Source organism: Condylostylus longicornis, unplaced genomic scaffold, assembly GCF_029603195.1.
Source record: "Condylostylus longicornis isolate FDR11 unplaced genomic scaffold, ASM2960319v2 ptg000046l, whole genome shotgun sequence".
NCBI lineage: Eukaryota > Metazoa > Arthropoda > Insecta > Diptera > Dolichopodidae > Condylostylus > Condylostylus longicornis.
In genome coordinates, this window is record NW_026578015.1 from 1,570,222 (window position 1) to 1,590,371 (window position 20,150).

The following is a 20,150-nucleotide window of genomic DNA, read 5'->3' on the forward strand; positions in this document are numbered from 1 at the left end:
TTGCAGTTTATTGCGTGTCTAAATATTTACGCCTGCCAGCTTCCACTGATAGCCCATACTCATTTTGATTCGCAGTTATTATTTTTTTTATTAAAAATTATAAATTAAATTTTATCGTAGATTTTTACAGTTTTTCAATCGGTTTTTATAAATAAAAAAAATTTTCAATTTTTTTTTAATTCTTCTATGACACAATTTTCGATTTTTTTTAATAAAAAAAAAAAGAAACAAGAGGAAAAATATTCATTTTATTTTTTTTTTAATTTCGCAATTTTAGAAAATAAAAAAGAAAAAACGGTAAATAACGTAGGTGTTTACAATTCAATATTTTTTATTTTTTTAATTTTAAAATTTTGTAACTATTATTTGTACAATATTTTAGTTTTAGTTGCGATTTTTATTTTTAATTTTCAAGTTTATTTTATACATACAAACACACGACACACTGCAGGTTACTACAATTTATTAAATGCAATTTCATTCTCTTTCAATTTATTCAACATACACCATCATTTTGTTCCCTTCTGTCCACCAATCTCTCACTCTCTCTCTCTCGTCGCATCGCATCAAAAACTGTTTACCGTTCTGGTAAACATTTTTATAACCTTAACGTTTATTTTTTTTGTTTTTCTTATTGTTTTCTTTCACTTCTTAGTTTAGCATTTTTATTAACATTTTGAAAATGCATCCGGAGCGTGTTTTGCCAGAGTTTATTTGTAATTTTATATAGCAAAAACAAAAAAAAAAAGAGAAAAAAACAATGAAAAAAATTAAAAAAATTTTATTTTTAAAAGCGGAAATGTTAAACTTTTTGCTGGTTCGTTATACTTGTAAACGTTAGATGTTATAAAAAACTTATAATAGTAGTATAGAATTATACATGATGTTCTAGATCCAGATCATGTATGTGCAATCTATATGAGTTGAGGGCCGAATTCGGGTTCATTTATGTGGCACACGGATTTTATGTGGTGTTGGTTTAGACTCCTCTTTTCAACAGAGGAAAATTGCATATAAAAATTATTTTTATGATGAAACAGATTTAACATAATCGAGTAAGCTGATATCAAAATTTAAAATAGGTAATATATTCTAAATTCCCTTCTAAATAGGTAATATACCACTTTTGTTGCTTATACGTTTTAGAGAAATTTGTTAAAATTATTTCAAAAAATTATGAAATCTCAAGTTCAAAACTTCATAAATCATTCTCTGTGTCTAAGTTTCTGAAACATAGTTTTTAGCACATTTTCTCTCTAATAAACATTTCTAAAATGTGTTCATTTTATAATACCGTCTCAAATTTCATTCAGATAATTTTTCTATTTTTTAATCCGGCCCTTGGTACTGCAATACTAATACATGTCTGTTGTAAAATTCTTTCTTATTTTCTAAAAATGTATATACATTAAAGGTTAAAAATCAAAAAGCAAGTTAAAATGCAATTGAGATTTTGTTATACGAATAAGTATACGAGTAAGGACTCTTAATATACACATACAAACTTGTACAATATAACAATGTATATACTTATAATAAACTTAATAGAAAATATTTTTGTTATACATACACGTATATATACTTGTATAACATTATACTCTTAATATATATATATATTATGTGTATGAATATATTGTGTACCTTTTATGTTTGTATAAGAATTAAGTTATTTTTTTAGTTTTTCGTCTATATATAACTATATAAAAGATTTATTAAGACAGCCTGGGGATTTTAAATTTAAAGTTATTTATTAGCTTCAAGGTATTGTTAGAGAGTTATTTTTGTTTTTCTTCTTTACTTGCCATGCATTTCTTATATATATATATACATGTAATATAACAATTTTCTATGTAAATTTCTCTAAGGTATATAAGTGAACAGTTTTTTGAATTTTTTGTTTTTTAAATAAATCTCTTTTGTATAGTTTTTACCTTAAAAAATTGCACTTTTTCATGCTTGCTTAAAATTAGATTTTTATTTTCAATTTTTTATAATTTAAGAATTTAGAAAAGCATTATGCACGATGCATGCGATATACTTAAGTATATAGTGTTATACTGGAGAAAATTTTTTTATTTATTCTTAAATATTTAAAAATAATATTAAAAATTATTTGAAAATTCATGAAAGTAAGATTTTTTTTATATTAAAATATTTTTATTCTTTAAAATCAAAATAAAAATTTTTAAATTAAAATTTTTTTTTATTTTTGACTGAAAATTATGATGAATCTGTTAGAGAAACTCAATTGGACTGGCACTCTCAATTAACAAATTTTTGATTACAATTTGCATTACAAAATGTAGTTTAAAACTTTATGGGAGTATCAAAATGTTCTGTGGTTGCAATATTTGGAATTACTTCAAATTTACTTCGAACTCATTTATAAACTCATTTATCTACACAATTTTACTTGCATGCATTTGTATGAAAGTTGTACATTTTCAAATTTTAAGTCGTATACGACACAATAAGTAAAAAATACATGTTATTCTCTCGTGTAATTTGTGAACGAGAGAAAACACTTGCCTGTAAAACGTACGAATAAGCAAATATTTAAGTACTGTTATATCATATATGAATGAAAGAGCAAGTGAGAAACGTTGTTTACCTTAGACAATAATTATTTACGTTTTTTTTCACGTTTTATTCTTTAATTTTATAACTTCCATATTAAATACATACGTTAATTTTATATACAATTAATATTTTAGAAATATCAAGATGTCAACCATTATATTCTAAAACTTCGTTATAATATACTATTATAGAACTATTTAAGTACATATATGTATAGAAAGATTTCATATATAAGAGAGATTTGAATTACATATATTTTATTAATTATTACATACTTATTACATGTAGCACTAAAATCCTAATAACTTTCAATTTGAAGTAATTGTACTCAATTAATTTAAATTCTGATAAATTTTAGTTATTACACGTAAGATTTCCCTTTTGAATATATAACGTTAAGTGCTACGTAAGTCATAAGCTCTAATTATTGCATATAGAATATAATTAGAACTAATATTATAACTAAGATCCTCTTCCTTAATTTCAAGCGTTATTTATTGCATATTTTAACCTTAATATTATCAATTATTATTACTATAAATTAACTGTTTTGGAACCCTAAGGTTATGATGTACTTTTGTTGACGTCATATTTTCACAACATGAAATTTTCTACATTGCGTTGTCTTATAATTGAACTAATTTAATCAGTTACTATATTATTCTCTCTTCAATAAAATTCAACATAATATTAAAATTATTAAAGAGTTTTTATCTTTATTATTTTTACCTAAGTATATAATTTAATTTAATTAATGTCATCTGATTAACATTTTTTCATGGTATACACATTAAAAAAATTACGTCCTCAGTAGGCGGACTATTATATTATATAGGCTATTATTATTTATTTTATTTTTAATTTCCTATATATTTAAGTCCGATTCTCAATAATAGTATACTTACAATAAATTATAGGTATGATATATATAATATACACGTATATACTGACTTAGAGAATAAAATTGATTGTTACCATTAGAATAAAATTTACTTGATCGTGGCAGTAGCATAAACAACTAAATGAAGTACTCATATAGAAACAAAATTAATAGCAAGGTACTCTGTTTTGCAAAATAATTTTATTCTCAATTCTTTGTGATCCAATAAGAGTTTTTTTAGAATTTTTATTTTTTTGTAAAAATATTTTCAATTATAATTTTTATTCACCCTAAATCCATTTGAAAAATATGATTTATTTCTTTGAATTAACTTTAAAACTTACAAGTTATTTTATAACAAAACTTTCTATATATATATATAGGTATTAGATTTATTAAATTGAGATTCTAACATTCTTTACATTAATACACCTGAACGCAAGTATTTTACATATATAGTTCTAGATTTCTCTCTTTCTTTATACATTATCCCTATAAATATGCATTTTATGTTTGCTCTTAATGTTTTGTATGCTGATAAAGTATAATATGCATTACTGTTATATTTAATACAAGTCATTCACCCAATGTTTAAATACGCTTATATTATACAATATACGAGTGCAATATAAGCAGTAATGCATTAAAAATTCAAAATATACAATATAATAATTTTACTTTCTTTGTTCTTTTTACGGTATTATTATTCTATAAAATCCAAGAATTCAAATATAATTATTATATGTATTAAGTATGTCTGGAAGAACGAATAATATGCACCCGTAAGGTAAAAGTAAATCCGTGTATGTTAATTTAATTGGTGAAAATATACTTGAATCAAATACTCGTTATATAAGAAATAATTCGTATAATTGTTAAAATAATAATGTTATATAATATTTGCATACATTATTGAATATTTGCAAGTATTTTAAGGTGGTTAATATCGTTCAGAATGAGATTAGGTAAAAGTAATCATTGATTTATGTATGTTTATACTTTTTTGAAATACCCGAATATTTCGAAATTTGGTAGATGGGCTTTTTTTTAGGCATGAGATATTTAAATACGTATTGTTTTACATTTTAACTACAGGGGATTTTAATATTTTAAGTAAATATAATTAGCATAATAACTAAGGGCAACACTGTAATTAAAATAATAAAACATGAAAAGTTGTGAAATGTTAATGAAAACAATTTTATACCTTTTATATTTTGTAATTGTAAAGCAATAAATTATTAAATTTTTCAATATTTCAACTTTATTTCTATGATTTAATATTTGAATAACCTTTTGTACATGCGCCAGTGTTTTAAATAAAATTTGTAATTATTTAATATTCAGTACATGTTTCTTTACGTTTTTTATTGTTGTAACGAAATATTATTTAGAATAATTACGTGCAAATTAAATTTTTCTAATATACATACACATTTTCTAAACGTTATAATAAAATATTACAAAATTTAATAATGCCATAATAGTAAATAGTTTACTGTAACACTTTACTATACAAATTGATGTTCTCATTGATTTATTTACTAATTTCTCAAAAATAATAGTACTGCTAATTGAGAAAAGAGAGTAATATTGTCTAATACGAAGATAGTATTTTAGTAATTTAGTGTTATAAAAAAAATTTTTTTGCACACGTCTGTTGCAGATCTAAATATTTCAAAATTGACAAAAGAAAACAAATTAAAAAGAATGCATGGATTAAGAATTTTTTCAAAAAAAATTACAAAATTCTGGTTAGAATGGAGGACAACAGTATGGTTGTCAGAATTGTGGATGTGAACGACTTTTTCATTAAATATTATATAATATAACTTGCCATTTAATTCGTCGCTTAATCTAATAGAATCTATAATAGAAGTTAACTAACTTTTGCCAAGATGATTCTTTAAAACTTTTATACATTGTAGATTGAAGAAAGGGTAACAGTGCATTGGGACCAGCTTAAAAGACCTATTGTGCCCCCAAACTAGGTGATGGATAAGACCTTACAACACTTACTCGAGACCCACTTTATTGATGAATTCGAGAAACATGGAAGGTGCGACACACTGCAGCTCTGCCGAAGTGAAGACGTGGTTTCCCAGTATTTTCCTTCTCCTGCAGTAGAGGGCCCCGCATTCTCCCAGAAGGTGTTCCGAGGCCTCCTCATTCTCCTCGAAAAATCTGCAAATCCTTATAAATTTCATGCTGTTAATTAATGCTTTAGGACGAATAAGTTTTCTTTTTTTTTCGAAAGTTACAAATATGAATTTATGTACTATAATTTAAAAAAAAACAATAGTATTTAATTGTAAATATATACCTAAACATATAAAATGTAAATTTTTAAAAAACTCTTGAACAACTTAATGCTATACACACACTCTTATAAATTAGTACTAATTAATATGTTGAAAGAAAAAAAAAACATTCACATTTTATAATATTTTTTTTTTGTAAAAAGAAATTTACCACATGGTTTCACACATTTATTGTTACCCTATATATACACAACTTATATAAAATTATAACTGTTCTATACTATAGGGTATTTAAATGTATATAAAATAAAAATTTTCCATCTTTTGTCTTGAAAACTTTTTATTTTTGTTTTTTCCCATTTTTATACGAATGAATAAATTTTAAAAGTAATTAAGTATTCTTTTATTTTAGTTTATTTTTAATAAGTCATAAAGTACCTTTTACTTAAATTTAAAGAATAAATTAAAAAAACAAAAAGTTATTGTGTATGTGTGTGCGAGTTTTTAAACCTCTCACTGACTACTACAAAAATTGTGAATTTGAGAGGGAGAGGAGGAGGATGAAACTAATTTGGAATGAACACTTATTGTGAATTTTTTTTTGAGTAAAATATTTTATTTGTTTCCAATTTAATTTCTCTTTTTAACGGCTGGACAATTAATTGTGAAAATAACCATATATTTAAATAGGTTTTATAAGTATACATAATTTAAATTTTACAAATATATACCTAGTGCATCTAGTTCACCTATAGGTAGTGTACTAGTATATAAGTACTATATATGCATGTATACTAGAACATACGTAGCAAAGCAGTAATAGTAAAAAAAAATTTTAATACTCATGTAAAAAAATATTGTAAAAATATAAATGCACTTTTAAATATTCAATAAAGAACTACATAAATAAATATATTTAAAATAAATAATAATAATAGAAATTTAAAACCAGGAAACATTTTAATTTTGAAATAAGAGTAAATTGGTCTAAATTTAAGTTCTCTAAACTACTTATGTTACATTTTCAACTTATTACTTACACACATAAAATCTTATACTAATATGCTGAAAGTAATGCAAGAAAAAAAACGCAAGTACTTAGTGATTTGGAAAAGAATTCTTTTTTGCTTAGAAAAATAGTAGTAAGTCATTAACCCCGGAAAATATATACATATAAATGTATACCTTGCCTGTATTTACAAAACATGTGCATATAAAGAGAAAGAAACAAATTTTATAAACCATCATAAAATAAAAGAGGTGACAAGAGAATTATTATTATTTAAATCAATATTAATTGACAAATTTACTTATTTACTTGCATAAACATTTACTTTTATAACAATAAAAGAATAAAATTTTAAATAACAATTTTTTTTAAAGCACGACTTACAATTATGCAACAATCAACATATAGAATTTATTTTTTTTTAAAATAATAATTGATAGAAAGTAAAAAATCATACATTTTATATTCAATATTATTCTATTGCCATTGGCATAACAGTAATTATTTTGATGATGATAATAGTACATAATATAATAGGAATTTATTATAATGACTATAATATATAGTTAATAAATCAAATGAGAGGTGCGTAATATAACTTTTTTATAGAGCCTCAAGTTTTGATTTTAAATTTACTTTATAATAGTATTTACTCAATTATTTTCAATTATTATATGACATAAATATTGTTATTTGTTGGCCAAACTATATGATTACGTTCTGTGTTATAAAAGTAATAATTGAAAACAAAGAGAGAAAACGATATAAATCTTTTAATACATTGTTTTGTTTTTACTCTTTGATAGTGTCACTGTCACGTCAGATCATAAAATATTATAAATTTTTTCTTAAAGTATTGTTTAAACTAGCAAAGTACTAATTTTTTATCATTATTATTATTTATCAGAAAAATTTTTTCACCATTTCTTTTTCAATAATAAGCCTCTCTCATTTAATGCTCTCTTTAAATAATGTTAAACGAATTTTTTTTTGCTCTTCCTCACTATTATTTTCCTTGAGGATAACTTAGTATTATATATTTTTCTTGTTAATCACTTAACAGATAAGTAGGCATTTGTAAGTCTATATCAGTATACTGTTAATCAATAATTGAATTATGCACGTATAACAATTTTTTTTTGTTTTTGGAAATTGTTATTTTCTCTTTTTTTTTATAGTTTTTAAATATGTATACATTAATCAAAAAAATTGATTAATATTTTATATTGTACTTATAATAGTAAGTAGTTTATTATGCGGTGACATGCCTACCTTAAAAATCTTATTAGATTTTTATATATGTATAACAAAAAGAAAAAAGAGCACAAATTACTTACAGTTAAAAAAATGTTATGGGAACAACTATAAAATTGATTAATTTTTTTTCTTCTGAAACGTGATTTAAGATCGGAAAACAAAAGAGAATAATTTTTTTTTTATGTCATCTATTTTTAGAAATGTGCAAATTATTATATTTTTTTTTTATATTATACTGTTATAAAATTAAATGTGTACTATTTTGTGATACTGTTATATATTTTTGACAGAATTATAAAAAAAAGTTCTTCGTTCTTTATTGTGTAAATTTGAAGTTTTGAAAAAAATTTAAAATCAATTCAGCGCAATTCAGCAATTAAAATCCATAAGCTGAATTATAGTTTTATACTACAATTTTGAATTTAGACTTTCTAAAGAAAACTAAAATCAAAATTTATTGACATTTAGCACACTATTGTCATTGTCATTTAGTTTATTAATTATAATTAAGATTAATTTATATAATAATATTTAATTGTTATTCAGTTAAAATGTTTGTTAAATTCCAGTCCATTTGTTCTCATCTTGCTTTGTTCGACTGTTGTAATTTTAATTGTAAAACCATTAAAGTATTAGAAAAGAGCTCATACATTTATTTACCAGAAAGTGTAAATATAGAAAAAATTTTATAATAAATATGGTAACATTGGTACAAGTGGGTTAATAGCATGTTATCTAGTTATCTTTCATTTGCATTCAAAAAATTCATAAAATCACTTACATAATAATTGTATGTACACACATTTTTGGAATATTGATATTGAAAGTAAAATAGGACTATCTAAGAACTATTTTTAGAATTCAATGAAAAATAAAAATATGATTACACATAAATAAACTTTAATATACGTATACAAGTTTGGTATATGTATAAAAGTGAAATCAATTTTTCCAACAAGGATAGAATGACCTTAAAAGCAGGTTTTCTATAAATTCTGTTCTCAGAATTTTTTTTCATATTTTACATTATTATTACATAGGTAATGTACACAACAGTTTAGTCACAATATTGTTTTTGTATATAAGAGAATATAAAAGTTTTGAGTTCTTGCATATTAAAATTTATATATTGTTATACAAAATATAGGAAATTCTGCAATGGTATATCGAATTTTGTTTCAAGTAAATCCTATTTATTTATACATACATATAAGTATTATGAATGTAATTTAGATTTATCAAATACGAGTGATTTATTACTTCTTAAAATTAGATCTAAGCATATAGAATTTCTTTAATTATATGATTTTATTTATATGGCATCATTTGCATAATAATATTTTTTTGTTTTTGGTTGGAATGCACACACTTACATTTTGTGAATGTTAATTATAGTGTCATAAAAATAGAATAACTTGCTTAAATGTTATACGTTACGTATAAGTCAAACAGTACACACAATATTGTAGCTTTTATATTCTTAAACGTAAGTAGGCAGAAAAAGGAAATGAATAAATACAGGGCCGGCTTCTGTAATAGAAATGCAATTCGTTGGATTTGACCTTATTCGGTTTACATACTAACTCAAAATGTATGCGTATATATGTATATATGTATGTATAAAAATAAAAATGATTTAACATAATTTCATGTTATTGCATTTCGAAAAATATTTTTGGAGTTTAACAGTAGTACCTATTCTGTTACATTTTATTGCGGCAATTTTCGGATGAAAAAAAATTTTTACTTACTAATTTTCTGTTATACAGACAATTGCCATTCCGTGTTAAGTTGTAAAAAATACAAAAAAAGTGAGTTTGTGATGAAGAACGCAACTAAACAGTTCGTGTTAAGGAGGATGTCAGTTTATGGAGGCTCGTATTTAAAGGGGTTTGACTGTATATATATACTTATATAAGAATTTTTTTTGCACGATTCGTTATTTTATTATAGTTTCTTCTATAAGGATTCAACAAAAAAATAATGCCGATACTAATTTTTATAGGTAAATAAATGAAAAAAAAAATATATATATAAGTACATAGAGAATTAACTAGTACCTTAAAAACGGTATTACGACATGCATAATTGGAGAAGTTTCATACTTTTTTTTTAAATACTGAATTATACAGCTAAGTATGCATGTAACTACTTATATACGCTATAATTATAAACAATATTTCGAAATACTGTCATGTTAGTTGCAAAAAAATGTTTGAGTAGAATAAGTAGGTGGAAATATAGGATATAAGTACTTAATGTAATTTGAGTATAATATTATTAAGGAAAAGGTAAAATAACAAACTCTCCATCACCACAAGTCATGAAAGAGTACAAGGTTATATTATATACACGTGTATAATAATAATAAAATAATTGTATAAAAATTGTTTATTGTCATTATTCTGAAAGTTATTGTATATAATGTATAAAATCATGAAAGTACTTTATTTAATAAAATCATATTTGAATAAAAAATAACATAAGGTAAGTGTAGCTAATACTGACAGTGGCGGTAATACTGACATACATGAGGTTTTTTATAATTATTAAGAGATTTTCTCTATACAACATATATATATTTTTTTATTTCTAGATTAATTCAAATTATCGCAATACTTCCTTTTATTTAGTTTTGAAATAACTCCAAAATATTGAACATAAATCAGTTTTGTTTCCATAGACATAGCAAAAGTGGGTTGCATTGGAGAATTTCTTATACTTTTTGCTTAATTTTTCCGATTTTGTTTTTATTGTTTTTTGACTTATTTGACGGTTAAAAATATATGTATTTATATTAAATTAAATATTTTGATTATTCTTTATCTTCTTTTATAAGTTATTCGGAGTAAAAACGTTAAATAAATAAGAATTTTAAAAAATAATTCCTATCAGTATTAGGAACATCTAAAATTCGACCCTGCTTCTATTACTGACATATGTGTCAGTAATACGTCAAAAATCCGTATTTTTACAAATGTCGTCATTTTTAGAATATTTAAATTTTTATTTTCGTATTTATTTAATTAAAATCGAATTTGAATTTTCTTTCTAATGTCCGAATTCTGACACTAAGAATTTACTACAGGTTCGGAGTATTTTAGCTTTAAAAACGGGTGTCGGTAATACGATCTAAAGAGGGTCAATATTATGTACAAAATTATGTCAGTATAAAGTTTTAATTTTGATATTCATTTTAATTAATAAAAATAATTTCTTTATACTTTAAAATTGTTTAAACTATTTCTGTCGAATGAAAATCGATTACATTTGTGAAAACTTATATCTGACTGCGACCTTTTTACCTTTTTAATAGTGATATTCGTCTAACAAATTGTGTGTCAATATTGTATACAATACTGTCAATAAAACAGTACAATTCGCTTTCTAAAAAAATGCTTTGAAATTACTGTAAACGTTAACGTCATAACAAATATCACAACGGAAATGGTTCTTTTTAAATAAGAAAAGGAGTCCTTTTTAATAACCCGAAATGTTGTTCCAAAAATTAAGAATGGGTTGCTCTCGTTACGTACTTAATACATAAATAGTCTTTGTTAAAGCAAAAAGCAGCTTTAGAATAGGCTTATTAGCAGCTTTAGAATATATTGATATGATTTCTTATAATTTCGTGTGATCGGTACATCATATTTTAGGTATTATTTATAAGAATACATCTGTAGCAAATATTACTTATAATACTTTATAAAAAATTATATAATTTCGAATTAGATTTTCATAAATATCTTTTAAAAATTTTTATTTATTCATTGTTGCATATTAAGACTACTAGCAAAAGTACATTCTACAGTAATAATAAATTCAAATCAGCTGAATTTCACATATTTTTACCTTTAATTCAATAAAAAATATTTTTTTTATTTTTGTTTGAATTATAATATGATAAATTTTTAATTTTTTTTTTAAATAAAATGAAATATCCGTAGAAATCCAAATTATTATTCCATTTTTATTGAATATTATCATTTTAACCATTTTAAACCATTATTCATATATAGAATATGGATTACAGCATATAAAATTACATTGTCAGTATTAGGAACACAAACTGTCAGTAATAGACACAAACATTTGCGGTTATGTCAATATTAGGAACATTTTTTCTCTTCGTCTTTAATCGAAAAATTATGAATTAAAAAATATTTTGATTAAATAATTTTATAAAAAACATTATTCCCAATTATCCAAATTATTCAAAAAATCGGAAATACGATCATTTATTGTGTCTCACATATAAAATATCTCACGCCAAAGTTGAATTTGTTGCGAAATATGTCAGTAATAGGGACACTTACCTTAAGTGTTTTGACAGTAACTATGTATGTATAACATTTTACTTGCATCGTTATAAAGAAGGTAGCTCTTCGTTTTATTTTGACTTTTCTTACTCTCTTTCTTTCTCTTCCTATAATATAATTTTTAGTTTTTCTCTAATACAATTTTATTTTATAAATTACTCAGTCTAATTCTAGTAACTATATATATAACAGTCTATATAACATTTTCGTTTGTTTTATTTTCTCTCAAATTACTTTTAGATGAACATGCCGATGACGTTCATTTCGTAATGGCATGCATATATTTACGTAATTTTTTAAATAGAATAAAATACTAAAATATAATTTATAACAACTACACACGTATATTAAACTGTTATATATTATATAATTACGTACGTACATTATATTAAATTTTATATTTTTGTATCATGTCGATTGTCCTATACTAGATGTATTATATATATCTATATATATCTTGTACGTATACGTATACGTACATATTAAGTATATTTAACAAATGAACTTTTGTGTCATACAATACAAAAAAAGGAAAGGAAAGGAATAAAAAGAAATCCAAGGTCATGCAAATAAAAAATCTACTTATATTCTGTACAATCTACTTGAAAAACATACACAGGTGTATTTAAGAATTAAAAAGCAGAAAGTCAATGGTAGTTGTAACAAAATAGCATGAAAAAGTCCTTTCATGTAAAAAATAAAAAAAAAATTACAAAAGAACCAAATTATTGCTTCAAGTAGTTTACAAAAACGAAATAAAAAAAAAAACAAGAAGAAGAAAAGAAAACATTTAAGTATATTTTTTTTTTCTACATTCTTTTTTCATACTTAATTTAACTACACATACTTACACATACATACATGCATTTAAATAGAATTTCAATAATTTATTGTTGATATTGCCAGATTTATAAAAATTATTTTTTTTTTCCTCATAAATTCTCACTTATTGACTCATAGCTTTAAGTAAATATCCAGCAAAAATACTTGTGCTTTCTTCAATCAAATTCGCACAAAATATGTATGGATGTCTCCTCACTATCTTGGCAGAATCTACACAAAAGGAAGTCCGATGACAATGCTTGTTAAAGAAGCCAATAACAGCATGAACACTATTTCGATCCATTCCTAACAGCAAGATAAAATGAACAATTTCGCATGATGAAATTGCGCAGCAGCAGCACCCGCACCAAAGATTTGATTCCCTCCTCCAGTAGAACGTTAAATCTGCTTCTGATGCCAGACATTAATAGGAGTGTCCACATATGAGGGGAGGGCAGAACGAAAGGAATCTCAGATTCCCTCTACGCTAACTCATCAGCAATCTCCTTGCCCCTGTGCCAACTATTCGCGACATTCACATGAGGGTAACTCTGTTTTTTGAAGCCAGTTTCCCCAGACTAGCACACTGATATATACCAGCTGAGTCGATTGGAGAGCCGAGAACGTCGTTCTGCTATCTGATAGAACATAGATGATGCGATATTTATACGCCTTTTCTAAATTCACTCTCAGGCGAATTTCTATTGCATGTGTTTCAGTTTGAAATACCTTAAAATAAATGTCCAGGATTGCACCCTTTCGATGACCCTGTTACAATGAGTTTTCTACAAAAAACAAAGTAGGGTTTGTATAAGTATTCATTTAATGTAAAGTTTTAAGTCATAAATTATTTTACATACAAAAAAGGTCTCATTTCTTCAGAATCATATATGATGACAACTTTCTATTTCGTAAATCCAATTAAATTCAAAATTTTAATATTAAACATTTAAAAGCAAACAATATTTTAATGCTAAAACATCACCATTGAACTGAATGCATGTACAAATATGTAGATATAGTTTGAGTATTTAATTAATAAACAATAGTCTCATTTTATTAACCTGATTTTTAATTCTTTTCTCTTTCATACAAAATTCAATCAATACGAGTTGTATTAAAAATTTCTCTCTATTTATAAATACTATTGACACTGCAATATAGTGTGCATATTTTATAGATTTCAAATTTGTTTTTCATTAATATGAGAGAGAATAGGAGAGAATCAATTGAATTTTTCATAACGGTGTCATGTACATAATAGAGAAAATCTATTGTGTTTGGGTGGAAGGTCATGTGATATGCAATAAAAACAATTTTTTTCTTTTGCAATTGTTCAAATATAAAGTGGAAATTGAGAATTTCTAATAGAATTTTTATGATGATGTAGAAGAGAAAAAATAGCGCCATAAACAATTTTTATTATTTTGTTAAAATTTTCTAAAAAAAATCTCTCTTGTATAGCAATAAAATATAGTCCAGTACTTTGTATAGCATACCCGTTTAATGTCGTTCTTTATTAATAAAATTCCGTAGGCATAAATTTTTAGCCGGAAAAAAAAGAAAGAGAAGCAGAAGGAATAAAAAGTTTAGCCTGAAGGAAATTATGAATGGCAATTCTTTTTATCCTTTTTTACTTTTCTTTTTTTTCAATTTATCTTTTTCGAAAGTTTTTTTTTAATATCATTGTCCTATTTCTTTTTTTATGTTTTTCGTTTTTCTTTTATGTTTATTTTATATTTTCACCAATTTAAAAATATTTAAAAAAATATAAGAGTACTATTAAGCGAAAAAATAACAGTAAGCATTTAAAGTTATAAAAATGGTATGAGAATAAACAGTGAGCGAACATTTTGTATTATTCCAAACGCATCATATAATTTTGAAACCGGACGCGAACATTTTGTATAATTCTGAATGCATCATACAATTTTGAAACCGGACGTGAACATTTTGTATAATTCTAAATGCATCATACAATTTTGAAGGTATAAAACTTTCAGTTTTAGTATCAGTAGTGTAAGCAGTTTGATTCCCGTCCTAATTCACAAAATTTTATTATTTCTTAAACAATGGTGTGCATTTTTTTTATTTTCACTTTAAATTGCGATTAATGTGTGTTCGCATGAAAATTATTTTGTTTTCTTGAAATCATACAAAAGAATTTTTTTTCGGGTTTATGATTTTAAAGAAAACCTCTTGTTTTTGTTTTCATTGATTCTCTTTGATTTAAAACTGTTAGATTAGATTTTTATAATGAATAAATTTGATTTTCCGTTTTAGGTTTGAATACAAACACTGCGTCAAATGTTTTACAATGTTTGATTTAAAAAACATAAATTTTTTCTTTATTGAATTCATATTCACAAAATGGCACTTTTTATTTTTCAATTTGCTCAAATGTAGAAAATTTTAGTCTAAAATTAATGTTTGGTTTATTTTGTATATTTTTCAACAGTTGGTTTGAAGGCGTTTGATTGCTTTTATATTGTATAATACTTAAACATGTTTGCTCGCCTGAAATTGGGTTTTTTTAATTATTAAACATTATTTCATTTTTTAATAATAATGATGAATTATTGGGTGTCTTTGAGCTTTCATTCGTATTAAATTTTCATCCAAACATATTCAGTATTACAAACATTTTGTATGATAACAAGCATAAGTATGAATGGATGTTTGAACGCGGTTAAAAATACAAAACAAATAAAAAATGTTGAAAATATTTTGTTCCATTAATTTTATTCTTTGTTGTATTTTGGTATCCTTTTAAAATTTTTCTATTGTACATGTATACATTATGACAAACCACAATATTAAAACAGTTTCTACTTTGACAAATTTTATAGGAAAGTAGGAAAAAAAAAATAATTTTTTTCAAGTATCAACCATGTGAAAATGAAACAATTATTTTCTCTTTTCTTAACAAATTTCATTTCTCTTGAAATGAAATGAACGATTCTTGTGGTACACACGCACACTAAAAGGATATCAAATTAAGAAGAAAATAAAAAAAAAAGAAAATAGGAAAAAAATAATAGAAATGAAACGCTTTTGTAGGCGCTAATTTAAAGGTGCATTTTTTATTAAGAATTGTTAGAAAATGAAAAAAAAAAAAAAACAAAGGATGTTTTTTTAAAAAAAAATAACTATGCGACTAAGGTCCTTTGTTTTTTTATATTTTTTTTTTGGAATTTTTTTCAACGACTAACTATAAATTCTTTGAGTATAGCCAAGGGCGAACATGTTTTAGTTTATCTGCAATATAATAACAATGCTTATGTTAAATAATAAAAATTTTTATAGTAGATATTTTGTGATTGTATAATTGAAAATTTATACATTATGTACGTGTTTGTGTGAATTCTAGTTGTTTTATAGTTTGAAATAGGGAAAGGAAAATGTTTAGAATTTAAGGAAATGTTTTGAACATTTTTAAAGACTCTTTCTTTCGATTTATAATTTAAAGCGAAAATCATACGCTATTTGAACAAAACTTTTGCGTTTCTAAAAGAGAGAGCACTTAAAATTATTCTCAATTACATTTTTAAATTTTTCTCAAACAATTTAAATTTAGTGAAAAAGTACATAATTTGTAGCACTCACTTGCCCTACTATAGTAAAGGTTAATAAATGATGTTGGACTAAGGGATCTGGCTATAAAATCTATCGAAAATTTGCGAATATAGTTTATACGACCGTCACACTATTTTATGCTATCTTTTCAAATCATGCAGATTCTACGTTGGAAAAAGTTTTGATCTTTGGAGACTCTTCAGTCGTCGGCCCATATTTTTTGGAGTCGCCATAGGAAGAAAATCGTTGTTCAGCCAGGCCATGTTTATTGTCCGGAACGAATGATAATTAAAGAGAGCATATCTGCTGAATACGGCTGGCAGAATTTTCCATTTGAGGCTCCTCAGCTATGGTTTTTTGGCAATACTTGCAATATGGGGTCGTGCATTGTCATGATAAAGATGTTCATGATAAAATTTTTCGTCGTACTGCGCTCTTGTGTCGTCGGTTATGATCGCTTGTGTAATTTTCGGTTAATTTCGGAGTAGTTCATAATATATGACTCTGATCTGATTTCATCATACATAGAGCATAGGTTTGGAGTAGTGGAGCGTCTACATTATCTTCTGCTGGAGGCCCTGTCTGAAAGAGCATTCTCGGCACAATTTTCTTTTGTTAGTACAAACTACGAATATGTTTAAATTTTTGAATAAAAATGTTTAAACACTTCAGCAGTTAAAAACGTGTTGTTGTTAGGTTAGGGTATTAGCCTACGAGTAAAATTTATTATAGGCCGGTCGGATTATATACCTGTGAGTTTATGCAGCATTTCAGCATTCAATTAAACCCAAATCAATCATGCATGTATAAAGATTTCGGTTCCATTTTTTACTTAAATATTTTAAGAAAAAAACTTCTAACAAATTTATTAATTCTCTGTCAAAAGAAAAATTTTTATTTTTTTTTTTTTACTTAATTAAATTACTTTTAATAATTTAATTCCATCATTTTATTATTATTTTATATACATATAGCATTTAATTATCATTCAAGCTTTAAGTCTTTTGTTCCAAGAAACAAATGTTTTTACATATAAGGAAAATAAAATATAAAAAGAAAAGTTTTTCTTTCAAATAAAAGTAACAAAAGATCAGTTGTGTTGCAGTTCAGACCTTTTTTTTTATTTTTTTTTTATTTCATTTCTTTTTTCCTTTTCTTTTTTTTCCCGCGAATTTTTCACCTTTTTTTCTTTTAGGTGCTGGCATACTGCATTATTTTAAATTATCTTACGGGCATTAATTTCTTTCACTTAAAAGAAAAATAAAAACGATAATAACAATCAAAGAAAAATGAAATGAAATGAAATATTTCATAAAAAGAGAAAAGAGGAATTTGGTCATGTCAACTCTAAATGCAGTCATGTAAAAAAATGTTAAATAAGAAGTAAGTAAGTGATGGGAATTCAAACAAAACTTCCTTATTTATTGTTAGAATTCCAAAAAAATTAATTTAATTCACAATTCTACGTTAATTATCCTATGAGTGATTCGTTAAAATGCGTGCTTAGTGATTATTGTATGTTAAATGCGGGTTGTATTACGATTAACCACGAATTTAGAATAGGCTTGCATATTACTCACAGATACATAAAGATCTGTGCAAGAATTGCAACGCGACATTTGAAAGGGGAACCATGGAGCATTTACTGTGCCTAAGCTCGGCATTTTGTAGGAGGTGAAGAAAAATCTTTGATGAATTAATACACATTTAAGTCATTAGTCGATTTTTCGAACTGCGAAATTGGAAAACTTTTTTCTTCGGCACGAAAACAAGATCGTTTGAATTTTTAAAAACGAGACACAACATCCCCTTTAATTAAGTACATCGCATTACAATAGCATCTAGAACTTTCTAATTGTAATCATGTGGAATTGGTATGAACCAAATCGCGTTGTCTATCTAAGGAAAGTGCCGATATCTAACTATATAAATATAATCGGAACAGAAATACAAAAGTTACAATTTGAATGAACGAGGACTTGATCAAGATCAAAAGTAAATATTCTAATTAATTTATTTGTATGCATTATCGATAGAACGCGAACGAGTGCCTTTTATCCATATAAGTTAATTTCAATTTTGTACAATCTTTCGGGAAAACATGGAAACTTCCTTAATACTGTTCTGTTTAGTTAGCCATCCAGAATAAAAATTAAATAAAATTTGTAATTCCATACGAATTTAATTATAAAAATTTTGTCACTGCCATTGACGACATCTGTGTTTAAAACCGGGAATTTTTCATTTCATGATGAATAATTAACTTGACGTCAGGAGCTAAGTATTATTTTCCATAGTAGACTTTAGTTTTAAGTATCTGAATTGAAAAAAATTGCCGGGCACTGCTTTGAGGCTCTTGCAGTTTTTTTTGCTTTACAATTTCTTTTGTTTTCCCTTATTATTTTGTCTACCTATTCAACTAAATGAAGCAAAAACAAAACAAAACAGAAAACTTTTATTTTCATACAAAATGGAAAGCAAAGAAATCAGTAAATTTGTTTTTCATCAGTTGTAATATTTTCGTGTTGAGAGGTTTTTGTTATACTTAAAAAGTATAGGAAAATTTTTAGATTTAGACTAACTATTCATTTTTTGCTTTTATCTTCTACTTTTCTTTATTTTTTGTAATTGAATAGAATTATTACTAAAACTAAATTAATTTTTTTTTTCAGGTAAGTGTACAAATATGGCTATGTATAAAAAGTGATATGGAACAATAGAAATGACTAAAAACACCTGCATCATTCAGGTTGCCAGTTTTTTCTTTCTCTTTTAGTACTGAAGTTGGGGCTTTCAATTCATCAAAATGGAAAATATGAAAGGATTTAAAAAAAAAGTTTTTTCTTTTATTTTGCTAACTAAAATCTTATTTACTTACTTTTATTTGTATAGCGTATGTAATATGAGTGTTGTGCCTTAAAAAGTAATTTCTTGTATCTTTTAGAGTGCAACATTAAAAGAGAAAAGGTATTTATTTTAGGAAATTTTAAATTGAAAGAGTGAAAGAAATGCAAAAAAAAAAATTTGGGTCATACTCTTAAATATATGGGTAAAAAGATTAAAGAAAGCAAAGCTTGTAAGACTTTTGTTAAAATAATAAAATTTTAAATACTTTTACTTAACTGAAGGTATAGAGTGAGATCAGAGTTTGGAATTAATATGCATATAAGTAGATACTCAGATGTAGGAAAATGTAAATATTTTTATTTTTAATTTTTCTACAATTACAATTACTGGAGTTCATTTCGAAAATTGCTGGAACATCTGTTTTGAAAAACTGTTTTACGTAAAAGAGAAATTAGATTTTCATGAGTAATTGCATTGTGATTTTCTTTAACAATTGAAAACGTTGAATAACCATCGTTGAAGGAGAGTAATTTTACTTGATCTTAACATTTTATTCTTCGGTTTACACATTCTGTAACAAAGTTTTAAATTCCATTCGA

General features: G+C 24.8%; 1 protein-coding gene across 1 annotated transcript in view; it reads left to right on the plus strand.

Annotated features, from left to right (window-relative positions):
- Window positions 1-19,814, plus strand: part of LOC129610656 (uncharacterized) — a 68,018-nt gene extending 48,204 nt beyond the window's left edge. The window contains exon 2 of the mRNA XM_055523291.1: window positions 19,377-19,814. Coding sequence (XP_055379266.1) covers window positions 19,377-19,380 — 4 coding nt within the window. The 3' untranslated portion in view covers window positions 19,381-19,814. The remainder of the gene's footprint in view (window positions 1-19,376) is intronic.
- The last annotated feature ends 336 nt before the right edge of the window (window positions 19,815-20,150 follow it).